The sequence below is a fragment of the Ranitomeya variabilis genome, chromosome 1 (assembly GCF_051348905.1).
Source record: "Ranitomeya variabilis isolate aRanVar5 chromosome 1, aRanVar5.hap1, whole genome shotgun sequence".
Classification (NCBI taxonomy): Eukaryota; Metazoa; Chordata; class Amphibia; order Anura; family Dendrobatidae; genus Ranitomeya; species Ranitomeya variabilis.
In genome coordinates this window covers 391,778,072-391,800,806 of record NC_135232.1, presented here as the reverse complement: position 1 = coordinate 391,800,806, position 22,735 = coordinate 391,778,072, and the positions used below count along the sequence as shown (strand labels likewise).

The window sequence follows — 22,735 nt, the reverse complement described above, 5'->3', positions numbered from 1 at the left end:
AAAGGGCACTATGCCTAGATTGGGTCTAGCTATGGCACAGACTATGCAATCACTCTTGTTCATTGTAAGTGCAGAGTATTTTACCCATTCTAACCAATAATTGATCTCAGAGTATTCTGTTTCCACAGATAGTTTATTTTCAAAGGTTGGTGCAGCACCCCAGGTGACCAGCTGCTGCAGTGATGCGGCTTTTCCTTCGGGGAGGGTAATGTCATGCTCAGAGGCAATGGAGTTCTCTTCTCCAGGTAAGGCACACATATGCAACACATTCTGAATACAGGCCAGGAGGGGGAGCTCAATACCTGGATTCAGGGGAGCTTCCCTAGACTACATGTATCCTGACCCAGAGGAGGAGTTAAGTTAGTTGTTCAGAGACACAGAAGCAGAAGAAAGCCTGGAACTGAGTGCAGACAGAGAAGCCTGGCAGCCACCGAGGGAGCTGCTGCCTCTGGAAGGACAGATAACCTGGAATGGTTGAATGTGGAGTAGCCAGAAGGGAAAGAGCAAAGGAGAGGAACAGGGCTCAGAGGGGAACTGTGACCGGGCACCCTCAGAGCCATAGCGCAGAAGCCGGGTACCAGGAGCCCAAGGCCTTAGTGGAACTGTATGACACTTGGCAGAACCGGAGGGCATAAGATCAAACAGACATTGCCCACACCACACCTGAGATGCAGCAGCACCTGAGGAGCCCTGAGCATGATAGAGTCCCTGTAAAAAGGCTTATGCTGCCCGTCATGCAGGTACCTGTTGTGGATTCTGTTTGTGGGCTCCCTCTGGTGGTTACTGCTGGTACTGGGTGACTTTGGTGGGTTGCGGCCTTTGGTTTCCACCTGTCCATCAGTGGCTGGGTGTTTCCTATTTTACCTGGCCTTTCTGTCATTTCCCTTGCCGGCTATCAATGTATTCAGATGTGCTCTGTTTGGTTCCTGCCTACCTGCTCCCAGATCTTTCAGGATAAGCTAAGTGCTGATTTTCAGTTGTTTGGTTTTTTTGTCCAGCTTGCTTATTATGTCTCTATGCTAGCTGGTAGCTCTAGTGGACTGAGGTTCTCCCCATGTGCCATGAGTTGGCACATGGGTTCTTGTAATCTCAGGATGGTTTTTTTGATTAGGGTTTTTTGCTGACCGCTCAGTCCCCTTTTGTATCGTTCTGCTTTCTAGTTTACAGCGGGCCTCAATTTGCTAAAACTATATATATCATCTCTATGTGTGTGCCTTCCTCTCATTTCACCGTCAATACATGTGGGGGGCAACTATATCTTTTGGGGTTCATTCCGCTGGAGGCAAGTGAGGTCTTTATTTTCTCTGCAGTGCTAGTTAGCTCTTAGGCTGGTGCGTGGCATCTAGAACCAACGTAGGCACGCTCCCTGGCTATCTCTAGTTGCGTTTGTCAGGCGTAGGGCAGCGGTCAGCCCAGGTTCCATCACCCTAGAGCTCGTCCGTAATATATTTGTACTTTGCTTTTCCTGTGCTATCCCTAGCCATTGGGATTCATGACAGTATAGCCGGCCCACAAAGTGTTAATTGTTTGGGCTGAAGCAGGAGAAAGAGAAGTGTTTAAGGGAAATTTTTTTTTTTATTTTTTTTTTTTCCCTTCAGAGTTTTGCTGCCTAGCCCTTAATTGCTGTCTAGCTGCTTCTTACCTCCTCTTAACCCTTGAATGGCTCTGATCTTAGCTGTTTAACATGGATGTCCAGAGTTTGGCTTCCAGCCTGAGTAATCTCGCGGCAAAAGTTCAAAACATACAGGATTTTGTTGTTCACACTCCCATGCTGAACCTAGAATTCCTATTCCAGAGTTCTTTTCTGGAGATAGATCTACCTTCCTGAATTTCAGGAACAATTGTAAATTGTTTCTTTCTTTAAAATCTCGCTCCTCTGGAGACCCTGCTCAACAGGTCAAGATTGTAATATCTTTCCTGCGGGGCGACCCTCAGAATTGGGCATTTGCATTGGCACCAGGGGATCCTGCATTGCTCAGTGTGGATGCGTTTTTTCTGGCATTGGGATTGCTCTATGAGGAACCTAACCTGGAGATTCAGGCTGAAAAGGCTTTATTAGCCCTCTCTCAGGGGCATGATGAAGCGGAGATATATTGTCAGAAGTTTCGGAAATGGTCGGTGCTTACTCAGTGGAATGAGTGCGCCCTGGCTGCAAACTTCAGAAATGGTCTTTCCGAGGCCATTAAGGATATTATGGTGGGGTTCCCTACGCCTACAGGTCTGAATGAGTCTATGGCTATGGCCATTCAGATTGATCGGCGTTTACGGGAGCGCAAACCCGTGCACCAGTTGGCGGTGTCTTCTGAACAGGCACCTGAGACTATGCAATGTGATAGAATTCAGTCCAGAAGTGAACGGCAAAATTATAGGCGGAAAAATGGATTGTGTTTCTATTGTGGTGATTCAGCTCATGTTATATCAGCATGCTCTAAACGCACTAAAAGGGTTGATAAATCTTTTGCCATTGGTACTCTGCAGCCTAAGTTCATTTTGTCTGTGACTCTGATTTTTTCACTGTCTTCCATTTCCGTCGATGCCTATGTGGATTCGGGCGCTGCCCTGAGTCTTATGGATTGGTCATTTGCTAAACGCTGCGGTTTTAGTCTGGAACCTCTGGAAGTTCCTATTCCTCTGAAGGGAATTGACTCTACACCATTGGCTATGAATAAACCGCAGTATTGGACACAAGTGACCATGCGCATGACTCCCGTTCATCAGGAGGTGATTCGCTTCCTTGTACTTTATAATTTACATGATGTACTAGTGCTTGGTCTGCCATGGTTACAAACTCATAATCCTGTCCTGGACTGGAAAACAATGTCTGTGTTAAGCTGGGGATGTCAGGGGGTTCATGATGATGCACCTCCGATTTCAATCGCTTCATCTACTCCTTCTGAGATCCCTGCGTTTTTGTCTGACTATAGGGATGTTTTTGAGGAGCCTAAGCTCAATTCGCTCCCTCCGCATAGAGATTGTGACTGTGCTATAGAATTGATTCCTGGCAGTAAGTTCCCTAAGGGTCGTTTATTTAATCTGTCACTGCCAGAGCATACTGCTATGCGGAATTATATTAAGGAGTCCTTGGAAAAGGGACATATTCGTCCATCTTCGTCCCCTCTGGGAGCAGGTTTTTTTTTTTGTGGCAAAAAAAGATGGTTCCCTGAGGCCTTGTATAGATTATCGCCTTCTGAATAAGATTACAGTCAAGTATCAGTATCCATTGCCATTATTGACTGATTTGTTTGCTCGCATTAAGGGGGCTAGGTGGTTCACTAAGATAGATCTTCGCGGTGCGTATAATCTGGTGCGGATAAAACAGGGTGATGAGTGGAAAACCGCATTTAATACGCCTGAGGGCCATTTTGAGTATTTGGTAATGCCTTTTGGACTCTCCAATGCTCCGTCAGTCTTTCAGTCCTTTATGCACAATATTTTCCGTGAATATCTGGATAAGTTTATGATTGTGTATTTGGATGATATTTTGGTGTTTTCTGATGACTGGGAGTCTCATGTTCTACAGGTCAGGAAGGTGTTTCAGGTTCTGCGGGCCAATTCTCTGTTTGTGAAGGGCTCAAAGTGTCTCTTCGGAGTCCAGAAGATTTCTTTTTTGGGGTACATTTTTTCTCCTTCTACTATTGAGATGGATCCCGTCAAGGTTCAGGCGATTTGTGACTGGACACAACCTACATCTGTTAAGAGCCTTCAGAAGTTCTTGGGGTTTGCTAATTTTTATCGTCGGTTCATTGCTAATTTTTCCAGTATTGTTAAACCTTTGACTGATTTGACTAAAAAGGGTGCTGATGTTGCTGGTTGGTCTCCTGCGGCCGTGGAGGCCTTTCGGGAACTTAAGCGCCGGTTTTCTTCTGCTCCTGTGTTGTGTCAACCAGATGTTTCACTTCCTTTTCAGGTTGAGGTTGATGCTTCCGAGATTGGAGCGGGGGCGGTTTTGTCACAGAGAAGTTCTAATGGCTCGGTGATGAAGCCATGTGCATTCTTCTCTAGAAAATTCTCGCCCGCCGAGCGCAATTATGATGTGGGTAATCGGGAGCTTTTGGCCATGAAGTGGGCATTTGAGGAGTGGCGTCATTGGCTTGAGGGTGCTAAACATCGTGTGGTGGTCTTGACTGATCACAAGAATCTCATTTACCTTGAGTCTGCCAGGCGTTTGAATCCTAGACAGGCTCGTTGGTCGTTGTTTTTTTCTCGTTTCAATTTCGTGGTTTCATACCTGCCAGGTTCAAAGAATGTGAAGGCAGATGCTCTTTCCAGGAGTTTTGTGCCTGACTCTCCTGGAGACTCTGGGCCTACTGGTATCCTTAGGGATGGGGTAATATTGTCCGCCGTATCCCCAGACTTGCGACATGCATTGCAGGAGTTTCAGGTGGATAAACCGGATCGTTGTCCACCAGAAAGACTGTTTGTTCTGGATGATTGGACCAGTAGAGTCATCTCCGAGGTCCATTCTTCTGTGTTGGCTGGTCATCCTGGAATATTTGGTACTAGAGACTTGGTGGCCAGGTCTTTTTGGTGGCCTTCCTTGTCTAGGGATGTGCGTACCTTTGTGCAGTCTTGTGAAGTGTGTGCTCGAGCTAAGCCTTGCTGTTCTCGGGCCAGTGGGTTGTTGTTATCCTTGCCCATCCCGAAGAGGCCTTGGACGCACATTTCCATGGATTTTATTTCTGATCTCCCGGTTTCACAGAAAATGTCCGTTATCTGGGTTGTGTGTGACCGCTTTTCTAAGATGGTTCATTTGGTGCCCTTGCCTAAGTTGCCTTCCTCCTCTGAGTTGGTCCCTTTATTTTTTCAGAACGTGGTTCGTTTGCATGGGATTCCGGAGAATATCGTTTCTGACAGGGGATCCCAGTTTGTGTCTAGATTTTGGCGGACGTTTTGTGCCAAGATGGGCATTGATTTGTCTTTCTCGTCTGCATTCCATCCTCAGACGAATGGCCAGACGGAGCGAACTAATCAGACCTTGGAAACTTATTTGAGGTGTTTTGTTTCTGCTGATCAAGATGACTGGGTTGCTTTTTTGCCACTGGCCGAATTTGCTCTTAATAATCGGGCTAGTTCTGCCACGTTGGTCTCTCCTTTTTTTTGTAATTCGGGGTTTCATCCTCGTTTTTCCTCTGGTCAGGTGGAGCCTTCGGATTGTCCTGGAGTGGACGTGGTGGTGGACAGGCTACATCAGATTTGGAATCAGGTGGTGGACAATTTGAAGTTATCTCAGGAGAAGACTCAGCAGTTTGCTAATCGCCGTCGCCGCGTGGGTCCCCGACTTCTTGTTGGGGATTTGGTGTGGTTGTCTTCTCGTTTTGTCCCTATGAAGGTCTCTTCTCCTAAGTTCAAGCCTCGGTTCATCGGTCCTTATAGGATCTCGGAGATTCTTAACCCTGTATCTTTTCGTTTGGATCTCCCAGCATCGTTTGCCATTCATAATGTGTTCCATCGGTCGTTGTTGCGGAGGTATGAGGTGCCCGTTGTTCCTTCGGTTGAGCCTCCTGCTCCGGTGCTGGTGGAGGGAGAATTGGAGTATGTTGTTGAGAAGATCTTGGATTCTCGTGTTTCCAGACGCAAACTCCAGTATTTGGTTAAGTGGAAGGGTTATGGTCAGGAGGATAATTCCTGGGTGGTCGCCTCCGATGTTCATGCGACTGATTTGGTCCGCGCCTTCCATAGAGCTCACCCTGATCGCCCTGGGGGTTCTCGTGAGGGTTCGGTGACCCCTCCTCAAGGGGGGGGTACTGTTGTGGATTCTGTTTGTGGGCTCCCTCTGGTGGTTACTGCTGGTACTGGGTGACTTTGGTGGGTTGCGGCCTTTGGTTTCCACCTGTCCATCAGTGGCTGGGTGTTTCCTATTTTACCTGGCCTTTCTGTCATTTCCCTTGCCGGCTATCAATGTATTCAGATGTGCTCTGTTTGGTTCCTGCCTACCTGCTCCCAGATCTTTCAGGATAAGCTAAGTGCTGATTTTCAGTTGTTTGGTTTTTTTGTCCAGCTTGCTTATTATGTCTCTATGCTAGCTGGTAGCTCTAGTGGACTGAGGTTCTCCCCATGTGCCATGAGTTGGCACATGGGTTCTTGTAATCTCAGGATGGTTTTTTTGATTAGGGTTTTTTGCTGACCGCTCAGTCCCCTTTTGTATCGTTCTGCTTTCTAGTTTACAGCGGGCCTCAATTTGCTAAAACTATATATATCATCTCTATGTGTGTGCCTTCCTCTCATTTCACCGTCAATACATGTGGGGGGCAACTATATCTTTTGGGGTTCATTCCGCTGGAGGCAAGTGAGGTCTTTATTTTCTCTGCAGTGCTAGTTAGCTCTTAGGCTGGTGCGTGGCGTCTAGAACCAACGTAGGCACGCTCCCTGGCTATCTCTAGTTGCGTTTGTCAGGCGTAGGGCAGCGGTCAGCCCAGGTTCCATCACCCTAGAGCTCGTCCGTAATATATTTGTACTTTGCTTGTCCTGTGCTATCCCTAGCCATTGGGATTCATGACAGGTACCTGTCTCAGGACAGGGGGAATAGAGGACTCTGCAGAAAGCTTCAGGCAGCAGGGACTTCATTTACAGCAGGCACTAGTTGGAAAGGCCCACGGATCTCTACTGGAACAAGAGAACTCTCCGTTGCCTCTGAGTTGGCTGGACCACCATCAGCCGTGCCTGGTGCCCTGGACTGTGGCCAGCAAACCAGGTAAAGACTTACAACTGTCTCCTCTATTTATTCATCGGCACATACCATCATCTCAGCCACACACCTTAGGACCCCTGGGGACCCCGCTTCACCTGTGGGAAGCGTAATATTCGTGCTGCCACAGTATCCCCCAGGGGACCCCTTCAAGGCAGTGTCGGTCCCACTACTGACCGAACACCACAGGTCGCGTCACGACAGACTTTGAACATTTTCCCCTTTAACGTTGAGGCCCAGGGCCACGGATCGGGTCACAGCCACCGTGACATCCCCCTTGTGACCGAACCCGGTACCGAGTACCCCACTGCCCTGCTGGGTGACTCATTGGGGTCACTAGGAATTAATCTTTGGAAGTACTAGGTTGCAGGGTCTCAGTTTCACTTAGAATAGGTCGGGTCCTTGATATCCTTAAAATAAAAGTGGTCAGAGTCATTCTAGTAAGGAGGCTTCTTCCCTTTCTGTCTGTCTTTTCTCGTGTTACGAAGGGGTTGTGGGCCCAGTCTTCCCAGTGTTCCACCCCACCATATTCCAGGACTCACAATCAGACCCATAGCCAGTGTTGATGGTGGTGACACATATATACTTTTGGCTGAGTCTATAGGTTTCCCCACAATGCCACTCCATCCTAGGCAGGAGACCATGTTACACAGGTCAAATTTAAAACTGACTACAAGGTCTGGGGTATGAAACCAGAAAGTGGTAAATAGCTTCCCATTCTTTCTTTCTAGGAACATAGCCCTTGATGAGCCCCCATTTATCAAGATAAAAAGGATAAGGCGCAGGGTGTGTGTCCACATCATTCGGTGGCTTTCTTGTTCTCAGCTGTCTTCTTGCAGTTGGAACTTCCCTTTAGCGTTTACGATAGTCTCAGTTGTCAGCAAAACTTGGAAAGCCCCATCAAATCGAGGCTCAAGGAATCTTCTGACATGCCTTTTAACAGCCCAGTCTCCGAGCTCAAGGGAGTGTCTCCCTTCCACAGAATCTGGATCTGAAAGAGAACAGTAAACTCGAGAGTATATGTTTGACAAGCATCTTGTAAGTGCAATAACAAAAGACAGCTTATCATATTGCATCTGGAGCAGCTGTGGAAAATACAACCCTAGCCTAGGGGATGACCCAAATAACACCTGGTATGGGTTGAGGCCTGTCTTTTTGTTAGGAGTATACCTGTTTGAGAAGAGTGCAAGGAGCAAGCATTATGTCCATGGTCTGCCCATTAAGCCATGGCGTTCTGGCTTTCAATTTTCGGGATCCATTCAATCTCTCTACCGCAACTTTGTGGATGGTACTGTGTATGAATGGCCAGTTCCACTGCCAGGGAAGACATTATTTCCTGCATAACTTCTCCTTTAAAGTGGGTGCATGTGTCACTGTCTTTGGTCTCTGTTACCCTAAATCTGCAGATGACTTCTGAGATTAGTTTCTTTGCTGTAGCCTTGACGGTGGCTTTATACAATGTGGTATGCTTTTGTCCACCCTGAGAAGAGGTTAACACATACAATTACATTCTCGTAGGTTTGCACTTTGGGAAGTTGAATGTAGTCTTTTTGAAGGCACTGGAACAAGCACAAGGGCATTGGTATGTTTTTCATAAGTGTCTTGGTGGTGCGTCCCACATTGTTGAGTGCATTGATCAGACAGGCTTGAACGTGTTTGTCTGCAGTGACATTGAGCCCAGGAGCATACCAATGATGGTGGATGAGGTCAATCATGGCTGTCTTAGATTGGTGGCCATTGCCATGGGTGGATTGAGCCATCATAGGATACATGACATGGGAAAGGCAAACTTTGTCCCCCATGTTCACAGTCCTTAAGGTGACAGCACAGCTCCTTTCTCTTGCCATCTGCTAATTCTTCAACATCAGCCTGTTGTTGTAGCTTCTGGAGAGGGTCATAAGTCACAGGTGGGTTCATGATGGAGGCCACCTGTGCAGCTGCCACCCCAGCAGGGTTGTCTCTTGGTTGGTATTAGCTGCAGATTTTGCAGCCTGGTCGTCCAGGTGGTTGCCTTTAGCTGCAGTTGAGTCGCTCTTTGACTCTTACTATGGCAACTCTCTGGTAAAAGTAGGGCCCCCATCAGATTTATCATTCTTGATAAGCTTACTTGCCACTGTGAGGATAGATCAAGCTCCCATATAGGTCCATAGTCATAGGAACTATGCCAAAGGCATAGTGGCTGTCTCTATAAATGGTGGCAGTTTGGTCTTTAGCACGTCTGCAGACTTCTTCTAGGGAACGGAGTTCAGCTTCCTGGGCAGACATATGTGGTGGCAGCGGTTCTGCTTTTATGGTTTCATGGAGGGAAACAACAGCATATCCAGTGTAGAGCTGGCCATCCATGCCATACCGCGATGCTTCCACAAAGAGGTCATGGTGTGGGTTTTCTAGTGAAACCTCACCCCCAATTACTGGGACATTTGTTGTAAACAGGTAAAAAAGAAGTAACCAACAGCACACTGATATCGGCTGCACGCTCCAAAGTCCAAGGATCAGTTGGAACAATACTCACAATAGAAGAAAGAAGGAGCAGCATCCATTCCAGGTGATAAGTATCAAAAAAAGTCTTTATTCTGCCATCACAAAAATACAACGTTTCGGCCAAATGGCAAAGGCCATTTGGCCGAAACGTTGTATTTTTGTGATGGCAGAATAAATACTTTTTTTGATACTTATCACCTGGAATGGATGCTGCTCCTTCTTTCTTCTATTTGTTGTAAACAGTCATGTTCCTCTTGTGGCTCAAGTAGCTGGTCACCCAGGTTACCACTACCACCCCTTCCCCTGCCAGAGGCAACAAGGTGGCTGGATTCAGAGTGGTGCAACATTGAATTGTGATGTTATTAGGCAGGAGGGCACATTGATGCCTGAAATGATGAGCAGTGCTGAGATGTTTTGATTGTACTTCAGAAAGAATGTCAGTAACAACATGAGGGAGGGAGCAGTGAGGGAGAAAATCTGAACAATTTCAGCAGATTTATCCAGGAGGAGCTGCCTGCACAGCATTTATGACTTAGTGGGACCCTGATCCCCCCCCCACTGGAGATGGGGGGTTATCATGCTCTCCTCTGAATCTAGGAGGGCTGCAATTTCTCTGTGTCCAGGCTTTCAGCAAGTGTAACATGTGATGTTTTTTCATCCTTGCTTGATCTGGTTCCCTTGCTCGGTCTGATCATACATAAGAGGGGCTCAGAACTGGGTTTTTGCCTTGTTATTCAGGGCATCGGTTGCTTCCACACCCTTGCTACTTGGAGTATCACGGCCGGGGACATGGTCCGGTACTCCGGGTGGGACACTATTAGTGGCTCTTTAGTCACAGCCTTTAAACCTTCAACAAAACCACAGGACAGTAAACAGGTGTGGACTTTGGACTTGATCTCGTATCCCAAGTCCTGCCATTTTTGCCAGGGACGGGTATAATATTTTACTACTGACTCTGTAGCATCTTGTTGAATATCATGAAGAGTGGCTAACTGGGAAGCTAACCTGTCCTGACTCGACTTTGTGAGATTTCTCACAAACTACTTCCCTGAATCTAATGAAGTATCATCCACAGGTGAGGCCCCTATTGCCCCTGCCACAAAGGGGTAGAAGGTATCCCTAGCCTTTGCTGACTCCGGGTCCTCTAAATCCCACCAACAACAGGAGAAGGCCTTTCTAATTATCTCTACCTATCTAACAAATGGAATGGGAAATTTTTCACGGTCTGGCATTCTATTCACCATGGACAGCATTTTACTAGGATTCCAGGGACGCCACACACCTTCCTGGAGCTCTGCTGTGTCTGATCCCCTAGACTGGGGTGTGAGACCTGGTGGTAGCAAACAGGGTGAGCAGTGCAGGCGAGCAGCAGGGATAGAGGTGAGCTGCCCATCTTGACTGAGTAATTGTCCTAATGAGACTTGGATGACAGCAAAAGACTTATGTATAACTACTGTATCCATTTGGATTTTGTCAGGCGAGGAGCTGGAGTGCAGAGAAGGGCCTGAAGGGGCATGGCCGAGATTTGTGGGGGCATAAGCACTTGAGATACTGGCCAGGTAGGCCACACTGGCTTCACTGGGCTCTGGGGGCTTATAGAATGCAAATACTGGGGTGATAACAAAGGGTACAATCCTGTTTTAGGAGTAGGAGGTTTAATGGTTTCTATATGCCAACAGGGGGCACCAAATACACAGCAGGCCTCCATCCAATCTGGTTTGCGGCTCCTGCATACACATATCCATCTTTCAGGGACAATGTAAGGCGGTGGAGTCAATCTGGGAATGGCAGGGGAATCTGTGCCATCTTTGTTACATATTTATTCACACAAAAACTTATCACCATGTTTTTCTTCATTCAATTCACCTCTAGTTACACATTTAAAGGTTTTCCACCATACCATCTCTGTCTATCGCCCTACTCGTGCCCTTCGTTCTACAAATGACCTAAGACTAACATCCCTCGTAATCCGAACCTCGCTCCTCCATCTCCAAGACTTCTCTCGTGCTGCGCCAACTCTCTGGAATGCACTTCCCCAGACGATCAGACTGATACCTAGCCCCGACCTATTCAAGCACACTTTGAAAACCCATCTCTTCAAACAAGCCTACCACATCAACTACTCAGTAAACTAACTTTGCCCTGTTCCCTCCTTCCAAATATTATTCTGAATCTGCACCCTACTTTTGATCTGTCTCCACACCCTCCAGGCACATGATAACTGCACTTGATACTTGACTATTGCACTTAAACACATGGGCTGATGACCGGATCATGCAGCTTTATATGAAAATCCCTATTTATTATAATTGCCAGACCTGAAATAACAAGCACTTTTCACCTATTGTGTCCTCCATTTCCTTGTAGGCTGTAAGCTTGCGGGCAGGGACCACACCCCTAATGTCACTGTTTAAATTGTCTTAACTTGTATTGAATTTATTGTCTGTACATGTCCCGCTTAATTGTAAAGTGCTGCGGAATATGTTGGCGCTATATAAATAAAAATTATTATTATTATACCAGCCTGATCTAATGAGCCAGCATCATTTAAACATCCTCTCTTCTCCTTCAATACCCTTTTCCAGAAACCCTCATTAAGTCTTCCACCCGGTGGACAACCGGACACTGAACAAAACTTACGCATTTTTTACACAAATGTATTTCCTTCTCCGTCACCAATTTGACAGCAGCTCTACCTTGCTCACTCTATCTCTTAGTGGATAGATTACCCATTTTCTGTCTCTTTCAACAGGAATCCTGGAATAAAGAGATAAACCAGTGGGGACTCTTACCTTTTGCTATGGTTACTTTCTTTGTCACTCCATGCCTGACTTATATATTATCATGAGACAGGAACAATATGGGTTTCCTTTTACAACGGAAGAGATAGAAGCATTTTATTACCATTTCTGTCTTTTATTTTGTTGACTATTTAAGGTGCCCAGGGCAGTAGCCATGTCAGCTGCTGCATCTCCACACGCTGTCGCCCCACAAGCAGTGTCCCAGTCCATATGTGTTGTGCTGTGAAGTTTGCTTTGCACTTACTTGTAGGCTGGAGGCCTCTGCTGCATCCATGTCCTTGCATCCTGAATCAGTCGCACACACATAAGGGGACACTCGCTTTATCAAGTTCAATTTTACTGGTTAGTTGAAGTACATCGGTCTTTAACATCGGGCACAGCACCCTCTGGTTCCAGTTTCATAGTACATAGTACATTTCAAGCATTTGTTTACATTCAGCTCAGACTTTCCCTATTCTTGAGCCTCTTGTTAGCCCCAGGGATTTCCAGTCCGACCCCACAGCATTCCCGAGATCCGTTATATCTCCCTCTCTCGGTTCCCCATCTGGCTTCCTCTATATGGAACGGATTAAGGCACACTTCTCAATGCTTAGTTTGGGCCATAGGCTTCGGACATTACAGGAAGGGCCGCAGGAAATTTGGTACAACCTCATATTGCTAGAACAATATGTACTCCAGGTGCCTCCGGCCCACTGCAACTTGAACCTAAACTTCACACGAACCTCATACTTTCTCTATCTAAACTAGGAAGTGTCTCCTCTTTTTACTTGACCTCTCCCTGTCCATCATGGGTTGGTCCAAAACAAATAACATTCCTATTACTGTACACTAAAAAGACCCAACACTGCCATATCTATCCTAATGTTCCTATCTATCACTAACTAAGCATTAAACTATATTCTATACTTTCCCTACCCCTGAGCTGAATGTACCAGGTTTCCTTAGGCATTACCAATACAGTACCCACACAACAGCTTCAGTACCTATACACTCTACGCATTTTACATTACATTTAACACATTTTACATCATACAATAAAATGCAAGTCATATTCACTTTACAATAGTTATGTTCAGGGACAGGTACACCACAGTCTCTTTCACACCCTTACAGCTACCTAGCCTAGCAGCATCACATCCCCTGGCTACACCCCCTAGTCACACCCATTTACCACTTCATTCTTCATTGGCCCATTAAGAAAATGTTAGAAAGTGATATACAACTCCTTTAAGACTGTGTTCACACTACTGGTAAACCATTCCATTGTCCTGTCCATTACAGGAGCAGAACAAAGGAAAGCTGCTGGGGATGAATTTATCATTAGACACACACCAACAGAGCTTGACTGTTCCCACTGATATTAATGATCTCCATCAATTTTCTGTCAAGATTCCTATCATATTTCAAACCTAACCTCAGGTATCCTCTTTGGCCTAAGGGCAAGGCATTAGTAATTTTCAGTGTCACAATGGATGAACCAATCAAAGAGGAGAATCTTAAAATGGGCTCTCTTTACAGTTAACCCAATAAAGAAGGTTTTCCCTTTTCATCTTTTAGCACACCATATGCTTGCCTGTGTTAAAAATGTTTAAATCAAAGTACTCATGATCCCCTGCTCTAGCACTAGTACCATACCGCTACTCCCGCTCCTGCTACAGCTCATATGACTGCTGAAGACATTCACTGGGCTTAGTGGTAATGTTGGTCTAGACATCACAAACTCAGTGATTGTCTGCAGCAGTTATGTGTACTGTAGTTGTGCAGTAGTGATGTCAGCCTGTAAAAATCACCGGGAACAATAGTGGGTAGCAGACAAAGCCTTTCTGAGGAAAAAAAAAAATCTCTGAATGCACGATTTGCGACCAATATTCAGATTTGCATTTGGCTATGCAAGTCAATGAGTCCATGATAAAAATCAGACCGCAGTCGGATGACATCCGCGTGTGGTACAATTTTCACAAACTGACAATTGGGTCACACTCTGATCATACTCCGATGATACTATGATCAGAGTTTTATCGGAGTGTGATTGTCATATTCGTCTTAATGCTCTCAGATGAGAGAAAATATGGTTGTGTCTTATTTTGATGGTCACAATAGAATATTTCTACATTTACTGTATAACCTATCTTGTATTTATAAACTGTCACAAAACCACAACTCATGGTGTCTTAGGGACACAGTGAGTGACAGCTTAGCCACTCTATAGAATCAAGGATGTGCTGTGCTGCCAGTATTGTGAGTGAAAGCCCAATCACCCAATCAAGCTGTGCCAGGCTGGCTGACAATGGTCAGACCATTGCCAGTCGTAGCTTTGCTCGGTGGTGTGTGTGCCTTATGCTGAGAGTTCTGCTGTTCAGACCTTTGTTGCCTGACCTCGGACTTTACCTTTTGATCATTCTTTTGTATTGCCCCTTTACCTTTGATGTACTCTGACCTTTGCTGCCTACCTTTGCTACCTGACCTTGGACTTTGCCTTTTGACCATTCCTTTGTATTACCCCTTTACCTTTGGTGTTCTCTGACTAGTGATGAGCGAATATACTCGTTGCTCGACATTTCCAGAGCATGCTCGGGTGTCCTCCGAGTATTTTTTAGTGCTCGGAGATTTAGTTTTCATCGCCGCAGCTGAATGATTTACATCTGTTAGCCAGCATAAGTACATGTGGGGGTTGCCTGGTTGCTAGGGAATCCCCACATGTACTTATGCTGGCTAACAGATGTAAATCATTCAGCTGCGGCAATAAAAACTAAATCTCCGAGCACTAAAAAATACTCGGAGGACCCCCGAGCGTGCTCAGGAAATCTCGAGTAACGAGTATATTCGCTCATCACTAACTCTGACCTTTGCTGCCTGTCCTCGGATTTCGCCTTCTGACCATTCTTTTGCCTTACCCATTTTGCCTTTGACCCTGGATTTCTTGACTCCCTTGTCTCACAGCTTGCGCATGAGTAGTGACTCATCATCACTTAAACCATATTGTTGTCCACCTATCTACTTTGTCCACATTTCCTTGTATAGCCATTTTGCAGTAGCCCAGGGTGCAGAGATATTTTCTGCCTTCCCCTTTATTTTGTGTATAATAAAACAACTGCATATAAAAACTATATAGAGTAGCTATATCTCTGCATTTCCAATTTTCTAGGAGTACAGTGTGTTTGTGATCAGCAAGCTTTGCAGTTCACATAGCAAAAAGTTGAATAACTAAGAAAGACATTGAAAGAGACCCGTGTAGATTGCAGTTACAAATGAGGGATTATATATAATGGTATTACAATGTGCAATACTGGGATCTACAAAATGCGTGGAAAAATAATAATTTATGGAGAGAGCTACAAATTACATATAGTTTGCTTATTTTCCAAAAGGCAACAGTATTGTTTTTGAGGCATTAAAATGACTATGAATATCCTATAAAGATGTTAAAATGTAGCATTAGCAATTCACTTAGTGTTGCATAAGTTAATTTCTTTCACTATAGCTGATTTTACTTATTAATGTCTGTTTGATATATAGTGTTGCCCTAAAATGAAGGCCGGGAATTTCTTTATCTTCAGTACAAAGTGCATAGCTCCATCTAGTGTCTATCATTTTAAGGACCACTACCTTTTTGCAGTTATAAAAACGTTTAATTAATATTTTAAAAGAACAATGGAAAGGATGAAGCTGAAATTTGTATTTTCCAAAAACATTTTTTCTTACCTTCATGCTATTTAATGCAGAAAAAATTGTAAGGAAAAAGATCTTAAAAGTATTACATTTATATGAAACTATATATTACTTTTTTTTATTGTAGTTGTTATTTAGTGTTTTTTGTGTTTGTAATATATAATGGGTTTTTTTCAACATTTGAAATTGTTATGCACACTTTTTATGCACATTTTTTTATAACATTTACAGTTAATTTTATTGTTGTTCTTTAGTCCTAAAGGGACTAACATTTACAGTACATAACATTTAAATAAACATAGATTTATTGGAAATATGAGCATGTTGAATGTAATCCACTTACCATCTATCCTAAGTGGAGCTGAAATGTTGAAATTTAAATCATCTCAAGAATTTAAGGTATTTTCCGGTACCTTCAGAGACTTAAAAGTTTTCTAGATGTAGTATAATGGTTCAGTCACTTGCAGATCTTTCGTTTGATCCAGAGATTTATTTTTGTTACTAAAAATAAACTTGAGACTTTTTAGGACACATTTGAACTGCAATATTTTTGGATGTTTGAATTGCAGGAGTATTATTATACCTAAAATGGATTGTCTAGTTTGGACAACACCATTATTAATATTATTATTATTTATTGTTATAGCGCCATTTATTCCATGGCGCTTTACATGTGAGGAGGGGTATACATAATAAAAACAAGTACAATAATCTTAAACAGTACAAGTCATAACTGGTACAGGAGGAGAGAGGACCCTGCCCGCGAAGGCTCACAATCTACAAGGGATGGGTGAGGATACAGTAGGTGAGGATAGAGCTGGTCATACAGCGGTTTGGTTGATCGATGGTTACTGCAGGTTGTAGGCTTGTCGGAAGAGGTGGGTCTTCAGGTTCTTTTTGAAGATTTCGATGGTAGGCAAGAGTCTGATGTGTTGTGGTAGAGGGTTCCAGAGTAGGGGTGATACGCGAGAGAAATCTTGTATGCGATTGTGGGAAGAAGAGATAAGAGGGGAGTAGAGAAGGAGATCTTGTGAGGATCGGAGGTTGCGTGTAGGTAAGTACCGGGAGATGAGGTCACAGATGTATGGAGGAGATAGGTTGTGGATGGCTTTGTACGTCATGGTTAGGGTTTTGTACTGGAGTCTCTGGGCAATGGGGAGCCAGTGAAGGGATTGACAGAGGGGAGAGGCAGGGGAATAGCGGGGGGACAGGTGGATTAGTCTGGCAGCAGAGTTTAGAATAGATTGGAGGGGTGCGAGAGTGTTCGAGGGGAGGCCACAGAGTAGGAGGTTGCAGTAGTCAAGGCGAGAGATGATGAGGGCATGGACTAGGGTTTTTGCAGATTCTTGGTTGAGGAATGAACGGATTCGTGAAATATTTTTGAGTTGAAGTCGGCAGGAAGTGGAAAGGGCTTGGATATGTGGTTTGAAGGAGAGATCAGCGTCAAGGATTACCCCGAGGCAGCGAGCTTGTGGGACTGGGGCGAGTGGGCAGCCATTTACTGTAATGGTTAGGTTCGTTGGGGGGGTCGCGTGAGATGGGGGAAAGATGATGAGTTCTGTTTTGTCCATGTTAAGTTTCAGAAATCTAGCGGAGAAGAAGGAAGAAATAGTGGACAGACATTGAGGGATTCTGGTTAGTAGGGAGGTGATATCTGGTCCAGAGATGTAGATCTGTGTGTCATCAGCATAGAGGTGATACTGAAAGCCATGAGATTCTATGAGCTGTCCCAGGCCAAAGGTGTAAATGGAGAAGAGAAGGGGCCCAAGAACTGAACCTTGTGGGACTCCGACAGATAGGGGGCGAGGTGAGGAGGTGGTGTGTGAGTGGGAGACGCTGAATGTCCGGTCTGTTAGGTATGATGAGATCCAGGATAGGGCCAAGTCTGTGATGCCAAGGGATGAGAGGATCTGTAATAATAGGGAATGGTCCACTGTGTCAAAGGCAGCCGACAGGTCGAGGAGGAGGAGAACAGAGTAGTGTCGCTTGCTCTTGGCGGTTAAGAGGTCGTTGGTGACCTTAGTTAGGGCAGTTTCAGTGGAATGGTGTGACCGGAAGCCAGATTGTAAGCGGTCAAAGAGGGAGCAAGAAGAGAGATGGGAGGACAGTTCAAGGTAGACGTGTTGTTCCAGTAGTTTGGAGGCATAAGGGAGAAGTGATATAGGGCGATAGCTAGATACAGAGGATGGGTCAAGAGAGGGCTTTTTGAGGATAGGTGTGATGGAGGCATGTTTAAAGCTTGAGGGGAAAACACCAGTTGTTAGTGATAGGTTGAAGAGATGGGTTAGGGTTGGGATGAAGACTGTGGTGAGGTTTGGGATGAGGTGGGATGGGAGCGGGTCAAGCGCACAGGTGGTGAGATGCGATCTTGAGAGTAGAGTGGAGAGTTGATCTTCTGTAATGGTGGAGAAGTTGGTTTTGGAGGTGGAGGGCAAGGATGTCGGGAGGAAGGGCTCTGGGGCTTGTTGACCAAAACTGTCTCTGATGCTATCAATCTTCTGCTTGAAGAATGAGGCAAAGTCTTCAGCGGAGATAAGTGGGGAGGGAGGAGGTGCTGGGGGACGGAGGAGAGAATTGAAGGTGTTGAATAACTGTTTAGGGTTGTGAGACAGGGAGGATATGAGAGATGAGAAGTAGGTTTGTTTAGCTGTGGCGAGTGTGGTCTTGAAAGTAGTGAGGGACTGTTTGAATGCGATAAAGTGGTCATTGGAGTGGGATCTTTTCCATCTCCGCTCAGCAGCCCTGGAAGCTCGCCTCAGTTCTTTGGTCAGGCTGGTGTGCCAGGGCTGTCTGTTGATTTTGCGAGCTTTGGTATGTGTAAGTGGGGCAGCAGATTCCAAAGCTACAGCTATTGTGGTGTTATATAGAGTGGCAGCGTCATCCGCATTGTGTATGGAACTTATGTCTGTGAGAGGGAGGAGGGATTCAGAGAATGAATGTAGGTCAAGATGTTTAAGATTTCTGCGAGGGTGTGAAAGTTTGTGGGGTGGGGATTGTAGACGTGGAGTGGAGAGAGATGAGAATGTGAGAAGGTTGTGGTCAGAGAGTGGAAGAGTTGAGTTAGAGAGGTTAGATAGGGAGCAGAGGCGGGTGAAGATGAGGTCCAGTGTGTGACCATCTTTGTGAGTGGCTGCAGAAGACCATTGAGTGAGGCCAAAGGAGGAAGTGAGAGATAGAAGTTTAGTGGCAGCTGAGAGGGAAGTGTCAATGGAGATGTTGAAATCGCCCATGATGATAGTGGGGATGTCCGCAGAAAGGAAATGAAGTAGCCAGGTGGTGAAGTGGTCAAAAAAGGTGGTGGCTGGCCCTGGGGGGCGGTAAATGGCAGCCAGTTGGAGGTTGGAGGAGGAGTAGATGCGCACAGAGTGCACCTCAAAGGAAGGGAGGGTAACAGAGGGTGGCAGTGGGATTGGGGTGAAGGAGCAGTTATCTGACAGGAGAAAACCAACTCCTCCTCCATGCTTGCTGGGGCGGGGTGTGTGAGAAAGGTGGAAGCCACCATAAGAGAGTGCAGCAGGGGAGGCTGTGTCAGAAGGGGTGAGCCAGGTTTCGGTGATGGCGAGGAAGGAAAGTTTGGTAGTAACAAAAAGATCATGGATGTAGGAAAGCTTGTTGCAGACAGAGCAAGCGTTCCACAGAGCTCCTGTTAGTGGGACTGGGGAAGCGGGGGCTGGGCAAATGGGTATAAGGTTAGAGAGGTTACGGAAGTTTGTGATGGAGCGTGGGTGGGAGGTAGAAATGACTGTGGGAATATGGTGAGGAGGACCAGGATTTGGAGAGATATCACCAGCAGTGAGAAGGAGCAGAGATAGTGTTAGCAGGTGGGTGCAGGAGAGGGCATGAGGAGGCTGCCTGTGCTTTGAGACAGAGGATTGTATGTTAAGGAACAGTTCTGAGGAGGAGGTGAGATGGATGGGGAGGATTGAAGAGGAGATAAACAGTTCCTTACTTGGTGTGGGGATTGGGGGAGGTTGCAGAAAGTGAAAGAATATAGGGGTGAAAGTGGGGGAGGTTGCAGAAAGTGAAAGAATATAGGGGTGAAAGTGAAAATTAACAGAAACATTGTTTGCAGTGACTGGCCAGTTACCTTCAGTTCCCTTCAGGTTCAATTCAGGTTTTAATTGTAATGTAATCCACACTTTTAGAACACACTTCTAGAAATCACACTGCAGACTGAAGTCATGCAGACTTGTGCTATGCAATATATGGAAAACTAAGTGCGTTCAGGTGTGAAGCAGAGAGGAGTGGTCTCTGCTCATCTTGGTCAGAGAATTAAGGGTGGACCAGATGCGTACAATCAAGCCTAAGTAAACAAGGTCATAAATATCACAGGGTAAGTTGGGGTTAGCTGAAAGGCATACCATGTGGATGCTAGGAGCAGAGGAAAGTCTATGTGCAAGGCTGGGTGATGTACTATGTGCACTTCATAGCAGGAGAGCTGGGTGGATGAACATACCATGTGGATGCTAGGAGCACAGGAAAGTCTATGTGCAAAGCTGGGTGATGTACTATGTGCACTTCATAGCAGGAGAGCTGGGTGGATGAACATACCATGTGGATGCTAGGAGCAGAGGAAAGTCTATGTGCAAAGCTGGGTGATGTACTATGTGCACTTCATAGCAGGAGAGCTGGGTGGATGAATGGTGGATTATGTATCGCAAGTCCCCTGAAGCTGAGTGGATTGTAGCAAGATGCTGCAGCACTGGCCTCATTTTAATGAGAGTCTTCATATTAGGACTATCGATAGGAGGATAATAAACAATAAACTTAATTTTAAGAATTAGTCTTACATATACAAATATTGTACTCTATTGTTATTAAATATAGTAGATCAAATTTATTAACAATATATGTAATGTTGGAACGAAATAGTCAAATTAAAGCATTGTTTCACAAGTAGTATTGATGACGTATCGGTGTGCATCCAACACTTGGCATCTCAACCAATCAGCTCTAGTGGCTGCTACCAGGTACAGCAAATCCACCCATAGTCAAATAAACAGGATTGTATCTGTAGTACCAAGTAGTGGCCACTACACAGTTGATGGAGCTGTGACGGTCAGCCTCTCAATTGCTAACATCCGGCCGCCTCCGGCACTGAGAGCAGCTGGTCAGTTGAGGTGCCAGTTGTAGGACCTCCTCCAATCTGATATTGATGACCTTTTTTCTTTTGTGAAAATTGTAGTAATGACTCAGCAAATAATGGTGAATTCATATCCAACTGTTAAGGTAAAGATATTTCTGTAAAATTCTGTCCATTTGACCTCTGTTGCTGCTCATAATAGCCATATTGTATTGAGGCGTCATGTCACCTTTTACAATGTAGCCACATGGTTACTGTTATAACACTGGAATGTATGTATGTATTTATTTAAGACAAAACAGTATTTTGATCAGATTAACATACTTATTTTTTATTTTTTTAGGGACTCAGGATAATTTTTGCAGATGGATCAAGGATCATTTTTAGACTCAGTGCTTCAGGTTATGCGGGAACAACTCTAAGAATTTATGCAGAAAGCTATGAAAAAGATCCAAGCAAACATAACAAAGAGCCCCAGGTGAACTGAATTTCTGTCTGAAATCTGTCAAGCCAAATTTGTATTGTACAGAATCACCTATGGGTAATGGTCTCTGAGGTAGTTTAACATATTTATGCCAGATATAATTTGTATTAAGTAGTACATTGGGTACGGAAAGTATTCAGACGTCTTTAAATTTTACACTTTTTGTTTCATTGCAGCCATTTTGTAAATTCAAAAAAGTTCATTTCTTTTTCTCATTAATGTACACTCAGCACCCCATCTTGACTGAAAAAAACAGAAATGTAGAATTTATTTATTAAATTATTATTTATTAAAAAAGAAAAACTGAAAAATCACATGGTCATAAGTATTCAGACCTTTTGCTGAGACACTCATATTTAAGTCACATGCTGTCCATTTCCTTGTGATCCTCCTTGAGATGGTTCTACTCTTTCATTGGGGTCCAGCTGTGTTTAATTATAAATATTAACAAATAGTCCTTACTTATCCCAAATTATGGCACTTCTAGATTAAATACTACCAATTGCGGACTTATATTATATTAGCCGCATGAAGAGACCCATATCAATAAATTTAAAATCAATTCTTTATTTGACACAACAAAATAAAACACATATTTTTACAAGACCAGACAAAAACAGACAAAGTGTCCATGGAATGGATGGGCACGGCCCTGCCCCAAATATATTCTCAATATACAATCCAATTATATCTATATAAATCTCACCGCTCTAGATGATACAAATTAATGATATTCCTTTGTCAGTCAAAGTAAATTCCATATAAAGGACAATATTTTTCTATCCAGAGCCTCCCGGTATAGCACTATCTACCACATGCATTTCCACTGGATATCCATCTTATAACGTTCATCTAATACTGCCTAAAGCAAGTATTCCACACATTTATAAAAAGCAAAGGGAAATGTGGCTATAGCATTGCCAATTATCGAGATTACTTACAGAATAGAAATACAAATACCCACAGGAGGCGGTGATGTAGGGACAGAGTCGACCGATCCTTCCACGTGCGCCCCGACGCGCGTTTCGCCCGTGAGCTTCTTCCGGACGTCGTTGATCCCTACTCACCTCCTTTCCTTTCACACTCCCCCGTGTCGTGAAGATAATGGTGATGTGTCACATGTCTCAATAAAGGACTCAGACCACACCGAAGCTGGTGAGTGCTGCCGCATTTTTTCTAGTTCTTAACTGCTGCATTGTTGTTTTTCATGTGAGCACCTCCATCTGGATGTCAGGCTCTCCGGTCACACCACTCATGGACTGTGGTAGCTCTTAGTGACAAGGGCTGTGCGGTTCAGCTTTTCATCTCTATTTATAGATATTATAGTTCACAGTTAAAGTTTGTTGGTACCCTGGCAAGCAATAATTAAATATTGCAAAGATATTATCTATCTCTTTATCTATCTATCTATCTATCTATCTATCTATCTATCTATCTATCTATCTATCCCATATCTATCTCATATCTATCTATCTATCTATCTATCTATCTATGTCGCTTCATGCAGTTTTCTATGCAGCACAGAAGTCTAA

General features: G+C 44.7%; 1 protein-coding gene across 1 annotated transcript in view; it reads left to right on the top strand.

Moving 5' to 3' along the window:
- Positions 1-22,735, top strand: part of PGM5 (phosphoglucomutase 5) — a 321,381-nt gene that overhangs the window by 257,649 nt on the left and 40,997 nt on the right. The window contains exon 10 of the mRNA XM_077249087.1: positions 21,063-21,197. Within this exon, the coding sequence (XP_077105202.1) occupies positions 21,063-21,197 (135 nt within the window). The remainder of the gene's footprint in view (positions 1-21,062; positions 21,198-22,735) is intronic.